Here is a 19,927-nt window from a genome sequence, read left to right on the forward strand (position 1 = left end):
TTTTGTGCTCATACATGCTTTTTATGTGCATCAGATTTTCTCAAAATCGTTTTTATTCCTTTTATTCTCTATGTAAAATAAAAGTGATACATTAAATTATAATCAAATTTTACATGACATAGCTGTAGGAGTACTGTTACTTATGCCCGCAGATTACGCAAAGCGTGATCGGGATATGCGGTGGGAGCGCGATAGGCCACCACGAGATGCCGATGACAGGAGCAAAGACGACAGAGTAAAAGAGAGAATGTCACGGTGGGAAGAATCTGAAAGGTAAGCTTCAATTTAAAGAATGTTTACAGCATTTGTTAGCTTTGCAGAGATTTAGGTTTGGTAGGATATTGAATGGGTAGGGACTAGTATTGGTAGTTTAGATAATCCCCCTCCCCCATTTATGTCTACATCATTTTATGTTTTATTCTTAAAAAGTTTTCAACTTTCATGAGATTTCTGTGTTGATAAGAAATACACTGAGCTCTCACAAATTCAGCCCTCGGTAGTCTGGCCTCTGAGTTATCCAGCCCACACATACAGCTACGTGCACAAAAATGTTGGTAGTTAATTGTGATGTTAAACGCTGCTATACATATTTGAAATTGTTGCTTCTTTACACTTCAGCATCATGACTTCTGAAAAGAAACACGTTACACTACACTAGACCTCAAGCAGAACTCGAAGTTTTAGGTAAATTGAACTGAGGTTCTTTGCAGAAAACCACTGCTACTGAATTCGATGTTGGACAAGCAACTATGTATGATATCAAAAGAAAGATGATGTTATTTGACACCCAAACGGAGAGTGTGTTGGGAAACAGAAAATTATGCAGAAGAGTGAGAATGAAAAATTGGATGCAGCTGTTAATAGATGGTTCATACGATAACACAGTAATGCAATTGCAATCAGTGTCCAGATAATAAAAGAAAAAACAGTTGCATGTAACAAACAGCTTGGAGGTGGTTATGTATGTGCAGCAATCAGTGATTGGGTATAAAACTAGAAAAAAATGACATGGTGTGTGGCAGCTGACAGTCATCTAGGAAAATCATGCAACTAACAAAAAAAGATGCTGAAGAATTTGTCAAGATGATACTGAAGATAATAGAGGAAGAATATTTAACTGCTGGTACCTCGTACAGTGCTGATGAAACTAGCTTCTTTTGTAGGATGATTCCTTTAAAAACATTAGCTGCCAAGTACAAGAAGGAAGCTCCATGGGTACAAGCAATAGAAACTATATAACATTAATGGCATGTTGTTATGCAAATGGGAGGCATAAATTCCACTCATGCTCATTGGGATATCTCAACATACAATTTGTCTTCAACACAGTAACAGAAATACATTACTAGTGCAATTTTTACTCAGAAGGAGGTATGGATGTACAGAGTGACAGTCTTCATTCAGACCATGAACCAGGGAATTTTGGACTCAGTTAAATACCATTATCAACATACCTGCTTGTTGAATGAACAAGAAAATTACTCAGCTGAGGCTATTTTGAAGGTGTTGAAAGCAATCAACTTAAATGATGATGTTTTCCAAATAGCAGAAGCTTGGGATAAAGTGAAGAAGGCTGCTATAATGAAGAGCAGGAAAAAATTGTGGTCATCCATTCATGCAGAGTTTGAACCAGTATTTAACAACAGCTGTGAGCCACTCAGTTCAGGATCATCAGATGCCGATACTTTTTACATTGAATGCAGGATGACACGAACGTAGTGCAACCAGAACTCAAGGGAGCACCGAGTGTATAAATGCAGTATAGAGGACACCACATCCATCACATGACATTGGCTGTGACATTGTCTCTGGTAATGCCAATATTCTTGATTGAAAGTAATTGATCGTTATTTTTACATTGTAATGTTGACATTAAAATTTTATCTAATTGAACCTCTTCCTCTTTTTGTGTATGTTGTATTTTGAAATCTCTGTAGTCTCTCTATACATGCATATGCATGCATGCATGATAATGCAATGATTTCGATATGATGGTCACCTCACTGAATTTTATTTGATCACTTTCTTGGTAAACATGTTCCACTACAGTTGACTTATCCATGTGTCCCAGGCAGAATTCCTCTTTTGTTCAATGAGGCAGTTGTTAACGATTATTTTTGTGGTGCAGCTACAAGGAATTTGATGTACACCCTATGTAGGCAAAGGATGCTGTGTATCTTTGGCCTATCATAAACATTCTTTCATCTTCTGAGTCAGTCTGGAGATAGTTTCCACACTATACTGACTCAACACTTTCCCAGTGTCTTCTGTAATCTTACTAGTGAACAAAATGAAAAAACTTTCCCTTGGGCACCCATTGTTTCTCAGTGATCCTAATTCCCACTTTATGGCAAAGTGATCCGTCCATCTCTTTGTTAGAATAACCATTCTTCTTGAATGTCTACTGTAGATGTTCATCCTCATTGTTTAAATAAGTTGGTTCCCAAATTTTACATGCCTTGTTTACCATGGTTTTAATCACACCTCTGTTTTGCCTGGGGTGGTGGTTAGAATCCCAATGAAGGTAACAGTCAGTATTTGTCTCCGTCTCCTCGTGTCTCCCTTCTCACAGTCCATCACTTCCTCCCCCTTTCTCTGTCCATCTCCTCCTTCCCATTTTCTATGTCCATTTCCTCCCACCCATCTGTCCCATCTTGCCCCCCCCCCCCCCCCACCCCGACCTAGAGCTTTGTTTATTGTTATTGCAGATTCTGTACCTGTAGTTTAATCTAAAACCAACAAGCCATAAATACAACTTTCTTGTTTGCCAACCTTTTCTTGTAACATGTAAAAATTTGAAGTAAATCAGAAAGGTACATTTCAGATTTTTTTATAATAATGTTTTCCCATTGTATATTATATCTATATTTCTGTATTATGTATATTAATAATATACACATGTTAAAGAATTAGGCATCTAGAAACACACCTTTAGTAGAATTCAATGGTATGTCAAAAATTAAAAGCAATCCTTCTAGAACTTTTGGAGATTAATGATTTTGAACAAACCAACATTGACATTTTTATAATGTTTCCCCTTTTATTACATAAATATTACATATATGCCAGATGGTGTTCCCGCAGGTATATAAAAGCATAAATAATTAAATGCAAACATCAAAGGAACGTGTGGTTTGTGCACCATAGGTAATCCATAGAGCCTAGGCGGGTATGCTTCTGTTTTGCAGAGTAGCTTCTTATTGTCAGAGGAGAATGAAGACGTATTCACCAACTGATCGGTGATTTTTAAAATCTTTTTAGTTTGATCCTTCTGGAGGTTTTTGTAATTGGTGGGATCCAAAATATTATTGACCTTTTTATGATAGTCTTCCATCCTCGTCAGGACTGTTGCATTACCCTTGTCTGCACTAAGAACAATAATGTTTTTAACTGCACTGATATTATTTTAGCCTTCCTTAGTGCTTGCGGCAATTTACTATTAGGTGGTTTACATATGTCTAAAATTCTAGCTGTTTCCATCCTAATTACATCAGCACACTGCTGTGAAAGCTGACAGAACCCTGCCTCAATGTTTGCTACAGCATCCTCCGTGGATACTTTTAGAGGCAATTATTTTCTTGGATACTTTTAGAGGCAATTATTTTCTCGTTGAATGGATCCACAACTTCTGTAATTTTTTAAGCAAGGTAAAATTCTTTAAAAAACATAACAGCAAAATTTCTACCTAGCTAAAGGAAAAAATTTTGCTGTGACACTTCTAAAAGTACTATAGCAAATAGTGAGGCATGGATCTGTCAAGTTCCACAGCAGTCTGTTGATGTAATTACGATGGAAACAGAATATTTAAGCCGATAACAAGCTGTTCTACAAAATGGAAGCATACCGGTCTAGGCTCCATGGATTACCCAAGATGCACAAACCACAGATTTCTTTGAGGCCTACTACAAGTGCTGTAGCGTTTGCCATCCACAACTACAACTGACAGTCATATTAAAAATTCATATTATTTCATTGACAAATTAAAAGAAATGTATGTGGGGCCAGGTGATATCTCTGTTAGTTTTGATGTTGTATCGTTGTTGTTGTTGTGGTCTTCAGTCCTGAGACTGGTTTGATGCAGCTCTCCATGCTACTCTATCCTGTGCAAGCTTTTTCATCTCCCAGTACCTACTGCAACCTACATCCTTCTGAATCTGCTTAGTGTATTCATCTCTTGGTCTCCCTCTACGATTTTTACCCTCCACACTGCCCTCCAATACTAAATTGGTGATCCCTTGATGCCTCAGAACATGTCCTACCAACCGATCCCTTCTTCTGGTCAAGTTGTGCCACAAACTTCTCTTCTCCCCAATCCTATTCAATACTTCCTCATTAGTTATGTGATCTACCCATCTAATCTTCAGCATTCTTCTGTAGCACCACATTTCGAAAGCTTCTATTCTCTTCTTGTCCAAACTATTTATCGTCCATGTTTCACTTCCATACATGGCTACACTCCATACGAATACTTTCAGAAATGACTTCCTGACACTTAAATCAATACTGGATGTTAACAAATTTCTCTTCTTCAGAAACGCTTTCCTTGCCATTGCCAGCCTACACTTTATATCCTCTCTACTTCGACCATCATCAGTTATTTTGCTCCCCAAATAGCAAAACTCCTTTACAACTTTAAGTGTCTCATTTCCTAATCTAATTCCCTCAGCATCACCCGACTTAATTAGACTACATTCCATTATCCTTGTTTTGCTTTTGTTGATGTTCATCTTATATCCTCCTTTCATGACACTGTCCATTCCATTCAACTGCTCTTCCAGGTCCTTTGCTGTCTCTGACAGAATTACAATGTCATCGGCGAACCTCAAAGTTTTTATTTCTTCTCCATGAATTTTAATACCTACTCCGAATTTTTCTTTTGTTTCCTTTACTGCTTGCTCAATATACAGATTGAACAACATCGGGGAGAGGCTACAACCCTGTCTTACTCCCTTCCCAACCACTGCTTCCCTTTCATGTCCCTCGACTCTTATAACTGCCATCTGGTTTCTGTACAAATTGTAAATAGCCTTTCGCTCCCTGTATTTTACCCCTGCCACCTTTAGAATTTGAAAGAGAGTATTCCAGTCAACATTGTCAAAAGCTTTCTCTAAGTCTACAAATGCTAGAAACGTAGGTTTGCCTTTCCTTAATCTTTCTTCTAAGATAAGTCGTAAGGTCAGTATTGCCTCACGTGTTCCAGTGTTTCTACGGAATCCAAACTGATCTTCCCCGAGGTTGGCTTCTACTAGTTTTTCCATTCGTCTGTAAAGAATTCGTGTTAGTATTTTGCAGCTGTGACTTATTAAGCTGATAGTTCGGTAATTTTCACATCTGTCAACACCTGCTTTCTTTGGGATTGGAATTATTATATTCTTCTTGAAGTCTGAGGGTATTTCGCCTGTTTCATACATCTTGCTCACCAGATGGTAGAGGTTTGTCAGGACTGGCTCTCCCACGGCCGTCAATAGTTCCAATGGAATATTGTCTACTCCGGGGGCGTTGTTTCGACTCAGGTCTTTCAGTGCTCTGTCAAACTCCTCACGCAGTATCGTATCTCCCATTTCATCTTCATCTACATCCTCTTCCATTTCCATAATATTGTCCTCAAGTACATCGCCCTTGTATAGACCCTCTATATACTCCTTCCACCTTTCTGCTTTCCCTTCTTTGCTTAGAACTGGGTTTCCATCTGAGCTCTTGATATTCATACAAGTCGTTCTCTTATCTCCAAAGGTCTCTTTAATTTTCCTGTAGGCGGTATCTATCTTACCCCTAGTGAGATAGGCCTCTACATCCTTACATTTGTCCTCTAGCCATCCCTGCTTAGCCATTTTGCACTTCCTGTCGATCTCATTTTTGAGACGTTTGTATTCCTTTTTGCCTGTTTCACTTACTACATTTTTATATTTTCTCCTTTCATCAATTAATTTCAATATTTCTTCTGTTACCCAAGGATTTCTACTAGCCCTCGTCTTTTTACCTACTTGATCCTCTGCTGCCTTCACTACTTCATCCCTCAAAGCTACCCATTCTTCTTCTACTGTATTTATTTCCCCCATTCCTGTCAATTGTTCCCTTATGCTCTCCCTGAATCTCTGTACAACCTCTGGTTCTTTTAGTTTATCCAGGTCCCATCTCCTTAAATTCCCACCTTTTTGCAGTTTCTTCAGTTTTAATCTACAGGTCATAACCAATAGATTGTGGTCAGAGTCCACATCTGCCCCTGGAAATGTCTTACAATTTAAAACCTGGTTCCTAAATCTCTGTCTTACCATTATATAATCTATCTGATACCTTTTAGTATCTCCAGGGTTCTTCCATGTATACAACCTTCTTTCATGATTCTTAAACCAAGTGTTAGTTATGATTATGTTGTGCTCTGTGCAAAATTCTACCAGGCGGCTTCCTCTTTCATTTCTGTCCCCCAATCCATATTCACCTACTATGTTTCCTTCTCTCCCTTTTCCTACACTCGAATTCCAGTCACCCATGACTATTAAATTTTCGTCTCCCTTCACAATCTGAATAATTTCTTTTATTTCATCATACAATTCTTCAATTTCTTCGTCATCTGCAGAGCTAGTTGGCATATAAACTTGTACTACTGTAGTAGGTGTGGGCTTCGTATCTATCTTGGCCACAATAATGCGTTCACTATGCTGTTTGTAGTAGCTTACCCGCATTCCTATTTTCCTATTCATTATTAAACCTACTCCTGCATTACCCCTATTTGATTTTGTGTTTATAACCCTGTAGTCACCTGACCAGAAGTCTTGTTCCTCCTGCCACCGAACTTCACTAATTCCCACTATATCTAACTTCAACCTATCCATTTCCCTTTTTAAATTTTCTAACCTACCTGCCCGATTAAGGGATCTGACATTCCACGCTCCGATCCGTAGAACGCCAGTTTTCTTTCTCCTGATAACGACATCCTCTTGAGTAGTCCCCGCCCGGAGATCCGAATGGGGGACTATTTTACCTCCGGAATATTTTACCCAAGAGGACGCCATCATCATGTGATCATACAGTAAAGCTGCATGCCCTCGGGAAAAATTACGGCTGTAGTTTCCCCTTGCTTTCAGCCGTTCGCAGTACCAGCACAGCAAGGCCGTTTTGGTTATTGTTACAAGGCCAGATCAGTCAATCATCCAGACTGTTGCCCTTGCAACTACTGAAAAGGCTGCTGCCCCTCTTCAGGAACCACACGTTTGTCTGGCCTCTCAACAGATACCCCTCCGTTGTGGTTGCACCTACAGTACGGCTATCTGTATCGCTGAGGCACGCAAGCCTCCCCACCAACGGCAAGGTCCATGGTTCATGGGGGGGGGGGGTTATATGCCACAATTCTGGTGAATGAAGCTATCTTACCCATACTGGAAATTTTTCCGATGGAGTTATTCACACACTGCCTCATCACAATCTGTTTTTAATACAAAAATGATGTTTGTGAACAGATTGATGAGGAGGCTTTGGACTGTCCTCCTAGTCTAGCTATGGCTGATCTGTTTATGGAGACCTTTAAGCAACGGGCGTTCCAGACTGCCAGTAAAAGACCAGACAGGTGTTATCACTATGTTGATGGTATTGTCATAGCATGGACACATTGTGCAGAGGAACTGGATGCCTTCCTCATACATCTCAACAGTACCAGTCTGAAAATATAATTTACTATAAGATGGAGAATAACAGCCAACTGAATTTTTTGAATGTGACTTTTATCAAATGAGGGGAACAGGACGTTTGGTCAGGGGGTATATAAAAAACCATGTATACTGACCGTTACCTTCATTGTGATACCAACCAGCACCCCAGACATGTGATTAAAACTGTGATAGACAGGGTATAAAAAATTTGTGAACTGACCCTTTTTTTTTTTTTTCAAAATGAGGTTGAACATCTACAGCTGACATTCAAGAAGAATGGTTATTCTAACAATGAGATAGATCAATCACATTGCCATAGCGAGGGACTCAGGATCTTTGAGGAACAATGGCCGCCCAAGGGAAAAGTGTTCCTTCCGTTCATTACTTAGGTTATAGATTGCATTAGGAAAGTGTTGAGTAAGTATGGTATGGGAACTATCTTCAGACCCACTGGGAAGATGAAAGAATGTTTAAGATTGGCAAAAGATACACAACATCCTTTGGCTACATAGGGTATATATCAAATTCCTTGTACCTGTTGTTTAGTACCACAAAAAGAGGTGTTAACATACGTCTGGTTGAACATCATCTGGGGTATAAAGATTAATCGGCTGTAGCAGAACTTGTTTACCGAGAGGGTGGTTATATGATAAAGTACAATGAGACAACTGTCATACTGAAATCATCACATTATTATATGTGCATGTATAAAGAGACTATTGAGACTTATAAACAATGTAATAAGATTAACAGAAAAGAGGAAGGTGTTCAGTTAGATAAAATGTGGATGTCAACATTTCACTGTAAGAACTACGATCAATTATTTTCAATCGAGAATGTTGGTATTACCAGAGATAATCTCATAGTTGATGTTGTGATGGACTGTGGTGTCCTCTATACCGCTCCCTCAAGTTCTGGTTGCAGTTTGGTGCTTTACCTCTGAAGATGTCTGCTACAGTCAAAGGTGAAACATGAGGAGAAAGTTTTATACATTGGCGACACCTATCAGCCCGTAAGTTTCAAATGAAGTCAGTATTGCCTGTGAAAGTGTACATTGTATAATTGAACCACACTAATGCACTCTGAGGGCTGTTCTACCTCCTACAGAGAAATGAAACTCTAATTATTTATATACCCACTGATGGTCTATATGTGTATAAAGTTCAGTTAACATCCGACTGTGTAGTGCTCCACATTTATTGTCAGGCCTTGTATTTTTTATCACACAGTCAGTGAGTATCGAATGGTAATGTAGTGGTTGAAATGTGTGTATGGCTAAAAGTTCATAGTTTGAACGGTTAGGAAGTAGGAAGCTGAATTTAGGTATCTTGTACTTTTCTTGTTGCTCCATTTGTGAGATGTTCCAAAACTGCAACTGCTACAGAAAATACTGAGAAAGTTCATAATATGTGGGTATTAAACATGTTGTAACTAACTAACATGATAGTTAGAGTAGAAGAAAAACATCAGTAACATTTTTCAAAAAGAATTAACTATTGGCAAGTTTTGTGTAAGACAGTTGCCACATTTGTCGATTTCTGTCTGTAAGCAAATGCATAAACAAACTTTTTCAGTAGAGTATGGAGCATTTTCAAGAGAAATGAACCAATTTTCAGGATCATTTTGGTACTGTCAGTAAATCTTGAGACCACTTTTTCACATAATAAACAAACAAATCAAATGTTTTGACATGTAGCTTTTGGGATTTACCATATTGATTACCTTGCCGTAGGTTAAACAGTATTTGGTGAACAATGTCTCAAGTTTTGTGGACCGACTGGATGGGAAATTAACTCGTAAGAGTATTTATTTTGAAAAAGAAAAATAGGTAGGGCATCTTTCTGAATGGGTTCAAAGGGGAAACTGGGGGATTTAATGCACAATCTGTTGGAACATCAACTTTTCACTGTCTTTGTTCCACTCTTGACTTCTATGTGTACCAATATCTGCCAGTACCATGCTGAGCAAGAAATCTGTTCTCAAGTCTTTCTGCCTCATTATGTTCAAGGGTAAATCTCTGACTTAGCGTACAAGGAACTCATCAAGAGCACAGTTAAAATTGTATGCTAAATTTTTGTGCAGTGTTTAGTAATATATGAGTAAATACAATGAAAAAAGGAAGTTACTTGTTTTTAAAAATGTAAATGACTGTAATTTATGACTACAGTGGTAACTTGACAGAATATAACACTAGAATAATGATTTCATTGGCTAAAATTGGTGCAGAATGATAACAGTTCAATAAAAGGAACTTCTTTAATTGACAGGAATCTATAAACAGTGAAAAGTTCCTTGGTAGAGTGTTAATACTGTTTTGAGAACACACGTGCATTTTTTCCATCCCTCCATGTACAAAAATTGACAAATTGATTTCTTTAAAGAAATCCACGATTTACTGCAGACTTGTTGTGGATTTGGCAGACTTTTTTATGTCCATACCCATTACACTGATGAACTGCGTCCTTAAGAATGGCAACTCGTTTATCACTTTGAGTCCTGAGCAGCTACACGAAAAACTATGCTGAAACACCTGCCTGTTTTTACCATGTTTTCAGCCATGTTTAGAAATTCTATAGTATAGTGAAAATAAAGAACTGCATTATGCAGCACACACTGTAATGGTATATTTTATTAGAGACAATTGAGTTCAGTGTAGAATTAGACCATCATCAGATCCAAAAACCATTTCAGCTATGCATTTGCGTCGTTGGAATAATAGTCATTAGATGTGGAACAACAGTTATCAGATGGCCTCAGCTGCCAGAGTTAGTGGTCACGTATGTGTGAGGTGTGTGGTTGTGTGTATGCGTATGAATGGAATGTGTTTTTCTGTTTCTACAGGGCTATTACAAATGATTGAAGCGATTTCATAAATTCACTGTAGCTCCATTCATTGACATATGGTCACGACACACTACAGATACGTAGAAAAACTCATAAAGTTTTGTTCGGCTGAAGCCGCACTTCAGGTTTCTGCCGCCAGAGCGCTCGAGAGCGCAGTGAGACAAAATGGCGACAGGAGCCGAGAAAGCGTATGTCGTGCTTGAAATGCACTCACATCAGTCAGTCATAACAGTGCAATGACACTTCAGGACGAAGTTCAACAAAGATCCACCAACTGCTAACTCCATTCGGCGATGGTATGCGCAGTTTAAAGCTTCTGGATGCCTCACAGTTTAAAGTTTACGGCCCCTTTTTCCTCTGCGAAAAAATCGTTACAGGACACGTGTATCTGGACATGCTGGAAAATTGGCGCATGCCACAACTGGAGACCGACAGCGCCGACTTCATCTTTCAACAGGATGGTGCTCCACTGCACTTCCATCATGATGTTCGGCATTTCTTAAACAGGAGATTGGAAAACCGATGGATCGGTCGTGGTGAAGATCATGATCAGCAATTCATGTCATGGCCTCCACGCTCTCCCGACTTAACCCCATGCAATTTCTTTCTTTGGGGTTATGTGAAAGATTCAGTGTTTAAACCTCCTCTACCAAGAGACGTGCCAGAACTGCGAGCTCGCATCAACGATGCTTTCGAACTCATGGATGGGGACATGCTGCGCCGAGTGTGTGAGGAACTTGATTATCGGCTTGATGTCTGCCGAATCACTAAAGGGGCACATATCGAACATTTGTGAATGCCTAAAAAACTTTTTGAGTTTTTGTATGTGTGTGCAAAGCATTGTGAAAATATGTCAAATAATAAAGTTATTGTAGAGCTGTGAAATCGCTTCAATCATTTGTAATACCCTGTATTGCGCTTATGAATGCTGTGGCCAAAAGCTTTGTGTAAGTGTCTTTTAGCTGTGTCTGTCTTCAACTTAACATGTCCTCTTTGTAGTAAGTAGCATCTATCTTTCTCTCCATTGTTGTCATTATCAGATGTACATTGTTCCACCATTGATATTAGGTGTAAATATGTAACATGATGCCTAATTTAACTTCTTAGATGTATTTTTGTGGCAGCACATAATGTGGTGTTGCATAATGCAGTTCTTAACATTCTTTAAAGCTGTACAAACCACCTCTATAAAATAATTATAGTGAAAATGTTTCAGTTACTGAAAAAAATTTCATTTACGACTCCAGCTATTCAAGCATGATTACAAAATGATCCCCTAGAAGATGTACGTGTCACAAAATTTTTGGGTCCGTGAGTTCAGCAAGATTTAGAGTGGGCTACACATATAAATAAATTATGTAGGAAAGGCTCATTCACATGCTGTGGTATACAATGCGCAGTTCCAATCACTGCTTTGCTATGGGATCAGTTTCTGGAGACGCTCAATTCAGAATCTAAAAGTTTTTAGAATGCAAAAAAGAGCTCTAAGAATAATTTGTAGCTTTAAAAAGATGGAGTCCTGTAAACCTTATTTTACTGAACTTTGTTTTCTGAATGTTCCAAGTTTGTTCATCTAAAAAGAAATCTCGTTCACTGGAGTCTCCCTCGTGAAAACAGGCAAACTACTACAGAACAAAAAGTTACAGAACTATTGTACCAGACGGAAATCAGATATACATCAAAAATATCACATAACAACAGCCTCTCAGAGGATCGTATTTAACATTGGTGTAATACTACACTTACTACATATCCAATATTTAAAATTAAACTAAAGGCATTTCTAATGAAGCACTGTGTGTTGTTGTTGTTGTGGTCTTCAATTCAGAGACTGGTGTGATGCATCTCTCCATGCTACTCTATCCTGTGCAAGCCTCTTCATCTTCAAATAATTACTGCAACCTATATCCTGAATCTGATTACTGTAGTCATCTCTTGGTCTCCCTCTACAGTTTTTACCCCTCACACTTCCCTCAAATACTAAATTGGTAGCCCCTTGATATCTCAGAATGTGTCCTATCAACCAATCCCTTCTTGTGGTCAAGTTGTGCCACAAATATCCTGTCTCCCCAAATTCTATTCAGTACTTCCTTGTTAGTTACATGATCGACCTATCTAACCTTCAGTATTCTTCTGAAGCACTGCATTTCAAAAGCTACTATTTTCTTTTTTTAAAACTGTTTATCATCTGTGTTTCACTTCCATACATGGCTACACTCCAGACAGATACCTTCAGAAAAGACTTCCTGATTCTTAAATCTGTATTCTGTGTTAGCAAATTTCTTTTTATCAGAAATGCTTTTTGTGTCATTGCCAGTCGAAATTTTATATCCTCTACTTCTGGCATCATCAGTTATTTTTCTGCCCAAATAGCAAAACTCATCTTCTCCTTCAGATGTCTTGTTTAGAAATCTGATTCCCTTAGCATCACATGATTTAATTTGCCTATGTTCCATTGTTCTTATTTTGCTTTTGTTGACGTTCATCTTATATCCTCTTTTCAAAACACTGTCCATTCTCTTCAACTGCTCTTCCAAGTCCTTTTCTGCCTCTGACAGAATTAAAATCTCATCAGCAAACCTCAAAATTTTTATTTCTTCTACCTCAATTTTAATTCCTACTAAAATTTTTCTTTGGTTTCCTTTACTGCTTGTTCAGTGCACAGTTTCAATAATGTTAGGGGTAGGCTACAGTCCTGTCTCATTCCATTCTCAACCACTACTTCCCTTTCATGCCCCTCAACTCTTAATTACTGCTGTCTGGTTTCTGTACAAGTTGCAAATATCATTTCGCTCACTGTATTTGACACCTGCTAACTTCAGAATTAAAATAGACTATTCTGGTCAACATTGTTAAAAGCTTTCTCTAAGTCTATAAATGCTAAAAATGTAGGTTTGCCTTTCCTTAAACTATCTTCTATGATGAGTCATAGGGTCAGCATTGCCTCGCGTGTTTCTACAGTTCTCAGAAATCCAAACTGTTCTTCCCCTAGGTTGGTTTCTACCAGTTTTTCCATTCTTCTGTAAATAATTCATGCTAGTATCTTGCAACCATGACTTATTAAACTGATAGTTCAGTAATTTTCACATCTATCAGCTACTGCTTTCTTTGGAGTTGGAATTACCACATTCTTCTTGAAGTCTGAGGGTATTTCGCTTGTCTCGTACATCTGGCATGCCAGATAGAAGAGTTTTCTCATGGCTCTCTCTCCCAAGGCTATCAGTAGTTCTGATGGAAAGTTATGTACTCCTGGGGCATTGTTTCAACGTAGATCTTTCAGAGCTTTGTCAGATTCTTCTCATAGTATCGTACCTCTCCATCTTCATCTATGTCTGCATCCCTTTCTATAATACTACGTTGAAGTTCATCTCCCTTGTAAAGACCCTTTATATACTCTTTCCACCTTTCAGCTTTCTCTTCTTTGCTTAGGACTGGTTTTCCATCTGCGCTCTTGATATTCATACAGCTGCTTCTGTAGGCAGTATCCATCTTTCGCCTAGTGAAATATGCTTGTAAAGCCTTAAATTTGTCATCTAGCAGTTCCTGTGTAGCCATTTTGCATTTGCTGTCAATCTAACTGTTTAGACATTTGAATTTTCCCCTTACATCAGTTAAATTCAGTATCTCTTGTGTTATGCATGGATTCCTAGTAGGCCTTGTCCTTTTACCTATTTGATCCTCTGCTGCCTCCACTATTTCATCTCTCAAAGTTACCGATTTGTCTTCTGCTATATTCCTTTCCCTTGTTCTAGTCAGTCGTTACCTAATGCTTCCTGTGAAACTCTCAACACCTCCAGTTGTTTCAACTTATCCATGTCCCACCTCCTTAAGTTCTTACCTTTTTCCAATTTCTTCAGTTTTAATCTACAGTTCATAACCATGGAATTGTGGTCAGAGTCCCCATCTGCCCCTGGAAATGCGTTACAAATTAATATATGGTTCCTAAATCTCTGTACAACCATCACAGATTCAATCTGAAACTTTCTGGCATCTCCAGGTCTCTTCCATGTGTACTACTTTCTTTTATGATTCTTGAACCATGTGTTAGTGATGATTAAATTATGCTTTGTGCAAAACTCTACCATGTGGCTTCCTCTTTCTTTTCTTTCCCCCTGTCCATATTCACCTACTATTTTTCCTTCTCTGCCTTTTCCTACTATAAATTCCAGTCCTCCATCACAAGCACACTTAACATTCTGTAAAAGAATTTCTGAATATATAACAAAAAAGTTACTTAAAAATTGAATTTTAAGATTGATAGTATTATGATAAGGAAAGATTGCTACTCACTATATAGTGGAGATGTTGAGTCACAGAGAAGCACAACATAAAGACTACTAAATATGTAAGCTTTCAGCCAGAACACCTTCTTTTGAAATAGACACACACATTCACACAAACATAGCTCACACACGCATGACCACTGTCTGGCTGCCGGAACCAGACCAGACATGCATTTGCATGAATGTGTGTGTGTGTGTTATGTTGTCTATTTTGGAAGAAGGCCTTCAGACCAGAAGCTTATGTGTTTAGTAGTCGTTTTGCTGTGCATGTGTGTGACTAAATGTCTTCACTATATGCTGAGTAGCATTCTGTTCTTTTTTATAATATTGTCATTGCTCCATCCTGCATACCTGTCCAATAGGAGTTGCACAATTTGTGCCATGTGATAAAATCTGGACCAGTCCAATCAATCAATCAACCAACTCTCATTTCAGTGATTGATCTGTAGGACCCTTATGGGTCAATTATTTCCTAAGTTTTTCATCACAGAATTTGTTAGGATGTTTAGTCAAAAATATGGAAGCGCACTATTTTTATTTCAATTTAGACTGCACGATCTGTATTGTTACGAAAGCACATCAGGATGTGTCACTTGATCAGTGGTCGTCTAGCTTTCCTCACAGCTTGTCCTCGCCCTCGGTATTCTGCACTCTTCCATTGTTCATCTCCAGGGGAATAATGACTTGCCTGCGAAGCAAGTCCACTTCTAATTCTACCATAAAAAGTCATATTCGAAAATAAAATTGCCTTGGAATTACAAACTGAAGTGCTTTCAGCTGAAATAGGGATTAAAACAACTACTATTCATTTTCCAACATTATTTAGATAAACTCTTGGAAATTCTTCTTGAAAATACTCTATGTCATCTTGAGCATCATTTGCAACCTCATGTTCCAAGTAATAAGTATCATTGTAGTTAAAATCTTGAGATAACTCCAAGTAATTTTGTCATTGCTCAGAATGTGTCTTGCTACTTTGACACAACTGCGAGCGCGAATGGTAGAAACCCATTAAACACACACACACACACACACACACACACACACACACACACACACACCACACATACACACACACACACTGTTCAGCATGTCTGTACAATCTCGGGCACAGAGGAACAATAGGGATTATCGAGAAAGTATGCCCATCAAATTACAGGCATTGAACTTCCAGGCAGGCTAATTGCATCTGTATTTTTACAGGCATCACCCCAAAATATTAATTTCTTTGCCTTTTGTGTTATGAAGATTGCGATAAACTTTTTTTTCTGTGTATATCTCAAGCTGCTTTTATGAATAATTTGAATAACATTCAATTTAAATTGAACTCTGTATCTGGCTCATTTTATTTTAAAACTCTTATATTGAGCCTAATGTCTTAAGTTCTCAACACTGGTAGAGACACTTAGGGGAATTAGCTCTGTTTTCATTTTCAGTGAGCAAAGGGGTCCTCTGCACATGAGACAGTGGTAACTCTGTATCACAATTGCCATTTGTTTTCTGTTGTTTCACATGCTTCTTGTAGTTTAGTTTTGCACTTTTATTTTTTGTCTAACTTTAATATCTAGCACTTAAGACACACTTGGCTTTCTCTGCTTCACATTTAGCTTATGACTACTTTTTCCTAATTTATTATTTTGTTTTTCTGTAATGTCATAATTTTACATTTATTATTTTGAAGTTTCTAGTTGATCGTGGGCCCCATTGTAATAAGATGAGGCCCAATATGTGTTGCACATTCATGTGTAAATTAGCAAATACAATGTCTCCACAGAAACAGATTCAGTAATAGCAGTGATCGTTGGGGACCAAAGGGAGGCAGTCGTGGATATGACAGTCGAGACAGAATGCCACTGAACTCTTTCGACAATGACAGGTTAGTGAAAGGTATTTCTTTATAAGTGAGCTGATGGGTAGTATGGACTAGATGCTGTGGATCCATACTTGGATAAGTGCTATATCTGTTGTAATAAATTAAAAGATTGTAAAATAGGTGTTACTCCTAGCTAGTCTGTGAAAGGCTAAAATATTGAGGGTAGACCTTGTGTGTGAACCAAAATAATGGACATTTAAGACATTTACCATCCACTGAGGTACCTGTAATGTTTGCAGTGATCGTAAAATTGAGTAAAGTTGTCAGTAGCAGTGACATTAGTGTGGGTATTATAAAGTTCTGTGTAACTGATGATTTCTTAGAGGACTGAGTGGCAGGAGATGTGTTTCCATGTATGCCTGGCTCAGAATGGCAAAGTAATCGACACTGGTGTTTGATTGAACATGAAGGCAGCCACATCGTTGGTGCACCATTATTTTATGTGCAGTACTACTGCAGCAGCAGTTGAAGAGCTTGCACAAGGTAACTTGGCTCTTATACAGAAATGCATTCTCATTCTAAGTGCTGGATGAGTCTATCCCTGTGTTCCGAATGGTTGACCTTCACAGAGTGCTATCCTCTGCTGAGCTGCACTCTTGGTCTGTCAAAATATCCTTCATGTGCTTCGGCATGGCCGTGGCAGACTCGCCACAGTGCAAGAATGGTAGTGTGTGCATGCTGGCTGCTCCCCAAGCTTTCTCACGTGTTGTTAAAGGAAAAAAAAGGGTTGATTTTTGCATTGCTCATAGCCTCATTTGTCAGCCTTGTGATGAACTGCCTATCGTTTTGGAATTGTCAGATTTACTGTGATGTCTTGAAATTACGCAACCCATTATGTGAAATTGGAACAGGTTACAATAAAAAATCAGATTCGAGCTCAGAATACGTTCTAAGATGCTACAACAAATGCACATCAAGGGTACTGGATGGAAGTTTGTGAGTTACTTGTGCTACCTTTCTTGTAGACAGGTGTGACCTGTGCTTTCTTCTAACTGCTGGGCGCAATTTTTTTGTTCAAGAGCTTAGAGTAATAGAGGAGATATCTCAGATGTGAATTGGGTATAGAATCTGATAGTGATTCCATCAGGCCATGGGGCTTTCTTTAATTTTAATGATTTGATCTGTTTCTTGATGCCACTTTCAGTGATATCTATTTCAGTCATCTTTTCAGTGGTAAGAGAATTAAATTGGGGGCAATGATCCTGTTTTTTGCTGTGTAAAAGCACATTTGAAAACAGAATTAAGCATTTCAACTTTTCCTTTGCTACCCTCAGTTTCAGTTCTTGTCTAATTCACTAGGGACAGGACACTAACTTTGGTGCCACTAACAGCTTTTACATATGATCAGGATTTCTTTGGTTCCTGTGAAAGATCAAGTGACAATGTTCTGCTACGGTGCATTAAAGGCATCACACATTGCTCTCTTGACAGCCAAATGCATTTCATTCAGCATCACTCTATCTACAGCCCTACGCTTTGTTTTACATCTGTTATGCAGTAATCTCTTTTCTTTAGAAGCTTATTTACAGTGACTGTATACAACGGAGGTTCCCTTCCATTATGAACTGTCCTACATGGTGCATATCTGTCCAGTGCATTATCAATATTCTTTTAAATGTGAGCCATTTTCCTCTACATGCTCCTGTTCTAAGCTGAAAGTTTTAAGTTCCTCGTTGAGGTAGACATTATTGTTTTTCTTTCTAGTTTGATGAATATATAAATGTTTTTCTCTGAACTATACATTCTAGGGGTAGTTTTCAGGGATGGCGTTTAGTAATGTTTCACAGAATGTCTTGTCACACTCACCACTAACAAAACTATAAATATCCCAGTGTATTGTTGACAATGTAGGAAAAGGTAGATTGCTGCTTACCATAAAGAAGAGACACTAAGTTGCAGACAGACACAGCTAAAAAAAAGTACACAAAGCACTTGGCCGCAGCCTTCCTCAGCCAAAGAGAATCAGAGAGACACATGCCTTTCATGCACACAAGCAAGCACACCTCATGCAGACTTGACTGCCAACTCTGGCAGCTGGGGCCAGAAAGAAATTATCATGTGAGATGGCAGCAGTAGTCTGGAAGGGGTGGGGAAGGGATAGTACTTTACGGGTGTGGGGGGCGGGGGGGGGGGGGGGGCAGAGGAACACTGTCTAGCGGAATGTGCAGAGACTAGAAGGCCAACAGGTGCAGCGTCAGTAGGTTGTGAGGCAGGGAGATAGGTAAAATGGGAACGAAAAGGATAGGAGCGGAGAAAAGTGGGGGCAGGGGCAGAAGCAGAGGGCAGCAAACAAAGAGGCTGGGAAACAAGAATGGGGAGGAGTTGAGAGCACAGATGAGGTAGAAACTGTTAGGTTGAGGGTGTGGGGACACAATGTTACTGCAGGTTGAGGACAGTATAATTATAGGAGCAGATAATGTGTTGTAAGGATAACTCCCATCTGCACGTTTCAGAAAAGCTGGTGGTGGAGGGGTGGGATCCAGATGGTTCGAGTAGTGAAGCAGCCATTGAAATCAAGCAGCTTGTTATGTTCAGCTGTATGTTGTGCCACAGGGTGGTCTACTTTGCTCTTGGTCATGATTTGGCAGTGGCCATTCATCCTGGTGGACAACTAGTTTGTAGTCATACTGACATAAAAAGCTGTGCTGTGGTTGCAGCAGAGCTGGTAAATGGCATGGCTGCTTTGACAGGTGGCCTGGGCCCTTGTGAAGTAGGATAAACCTGTGACAGGACTGGAGTAGGAAGTGCTGAGTGAGTGGATTGGGCACGTCTATCACTTGGGGTCTCCCACAGGGATACTGTCCTTGTGGCAACGGGTTGGGATTGAGAGTGGTGTTGGTTGGTTGTTGTGGAGGTTGGGTGGGCGATGAAGCATACTTGGGGGGAGGGGACTGATCCTTCATCGGGTAGGATGTCCCTCCTTTTCTCAAGGACCCTCTCCACTATGATGCAGAGTTATTTCCATAAAGACACTGTTACAGTGTGGCTGATTGATGTAAAGTAATTTTTAGAGATGATCATGATGTCACTTATCTTTATGCTGCTGAATATCCATTGTACGTGTGGTTTCATTGTCTTGGCAATGACTGATTCCTTTGCTGCTCTGGATGAAAAAGGTGCAGGTTTTGACTACTACCAGACTAACGAAATCATGAAGCAGGATTCCACGATTTTTTGTTTAGAAAAAAACACACATTTACCGTCAGAACTTTCAACTCAAAAGTAATTTAGTGAATTTCACAATCTTGAATCACAAAAATAAAGTAGCACATGCATTATGG

General features: G+C 39.0%; 1 protein-coding gene across 10 annotated transcripts in view; it reads left to right on the top strand.

Moving 5' to 3' along the window:
• LOC126424541 (YLP motif-containing protein 1) overlaps positions 1 to 19,927 on the top strand; it is a 406,391-nt gene that overhangs the window by 208,341 nt on the left and 178,123 nt on the right. For 9 of the 10 annotated variants that reach the window (XR_007576188.1, XR_007576187.1, XR_007576189.1 and 6 more), the window contains 2 exons: positions 153 to 273; positions 16,548 to 16,649. Coding sequence is in view for 7 of the 10 variants with exons in the window: in XM_050087281.1 (XP_049943238.1) it covers positions 153 to 273; positions 16,548 to 16,649 (223 nt within the window). In the remaining 3 variants the exon portion in view is untranslated. The remainder of the gene's footprint in view (positions 1 to 152; positions 274 to 16,547; positions 16,650 to 19,927) is intronic. The other variant, XM_050087283.1, reaches the window with a different exon arrangement.

Source organism: Schistocerca serialis, chromosome 10 (genome assembly GCF_023864345.2).
Source record: "Schistocerca serialis cubense isolate TAMUIC-IGC-003099 chromosome 10, iqSchSeri2.2, whole genome shotgun sequence".
NCBI lineage: Eukaryota > Metazoa > Arthropoda > Insecta > Orthoptera > Acrididae > Schistocerca > Schistocerca serialis.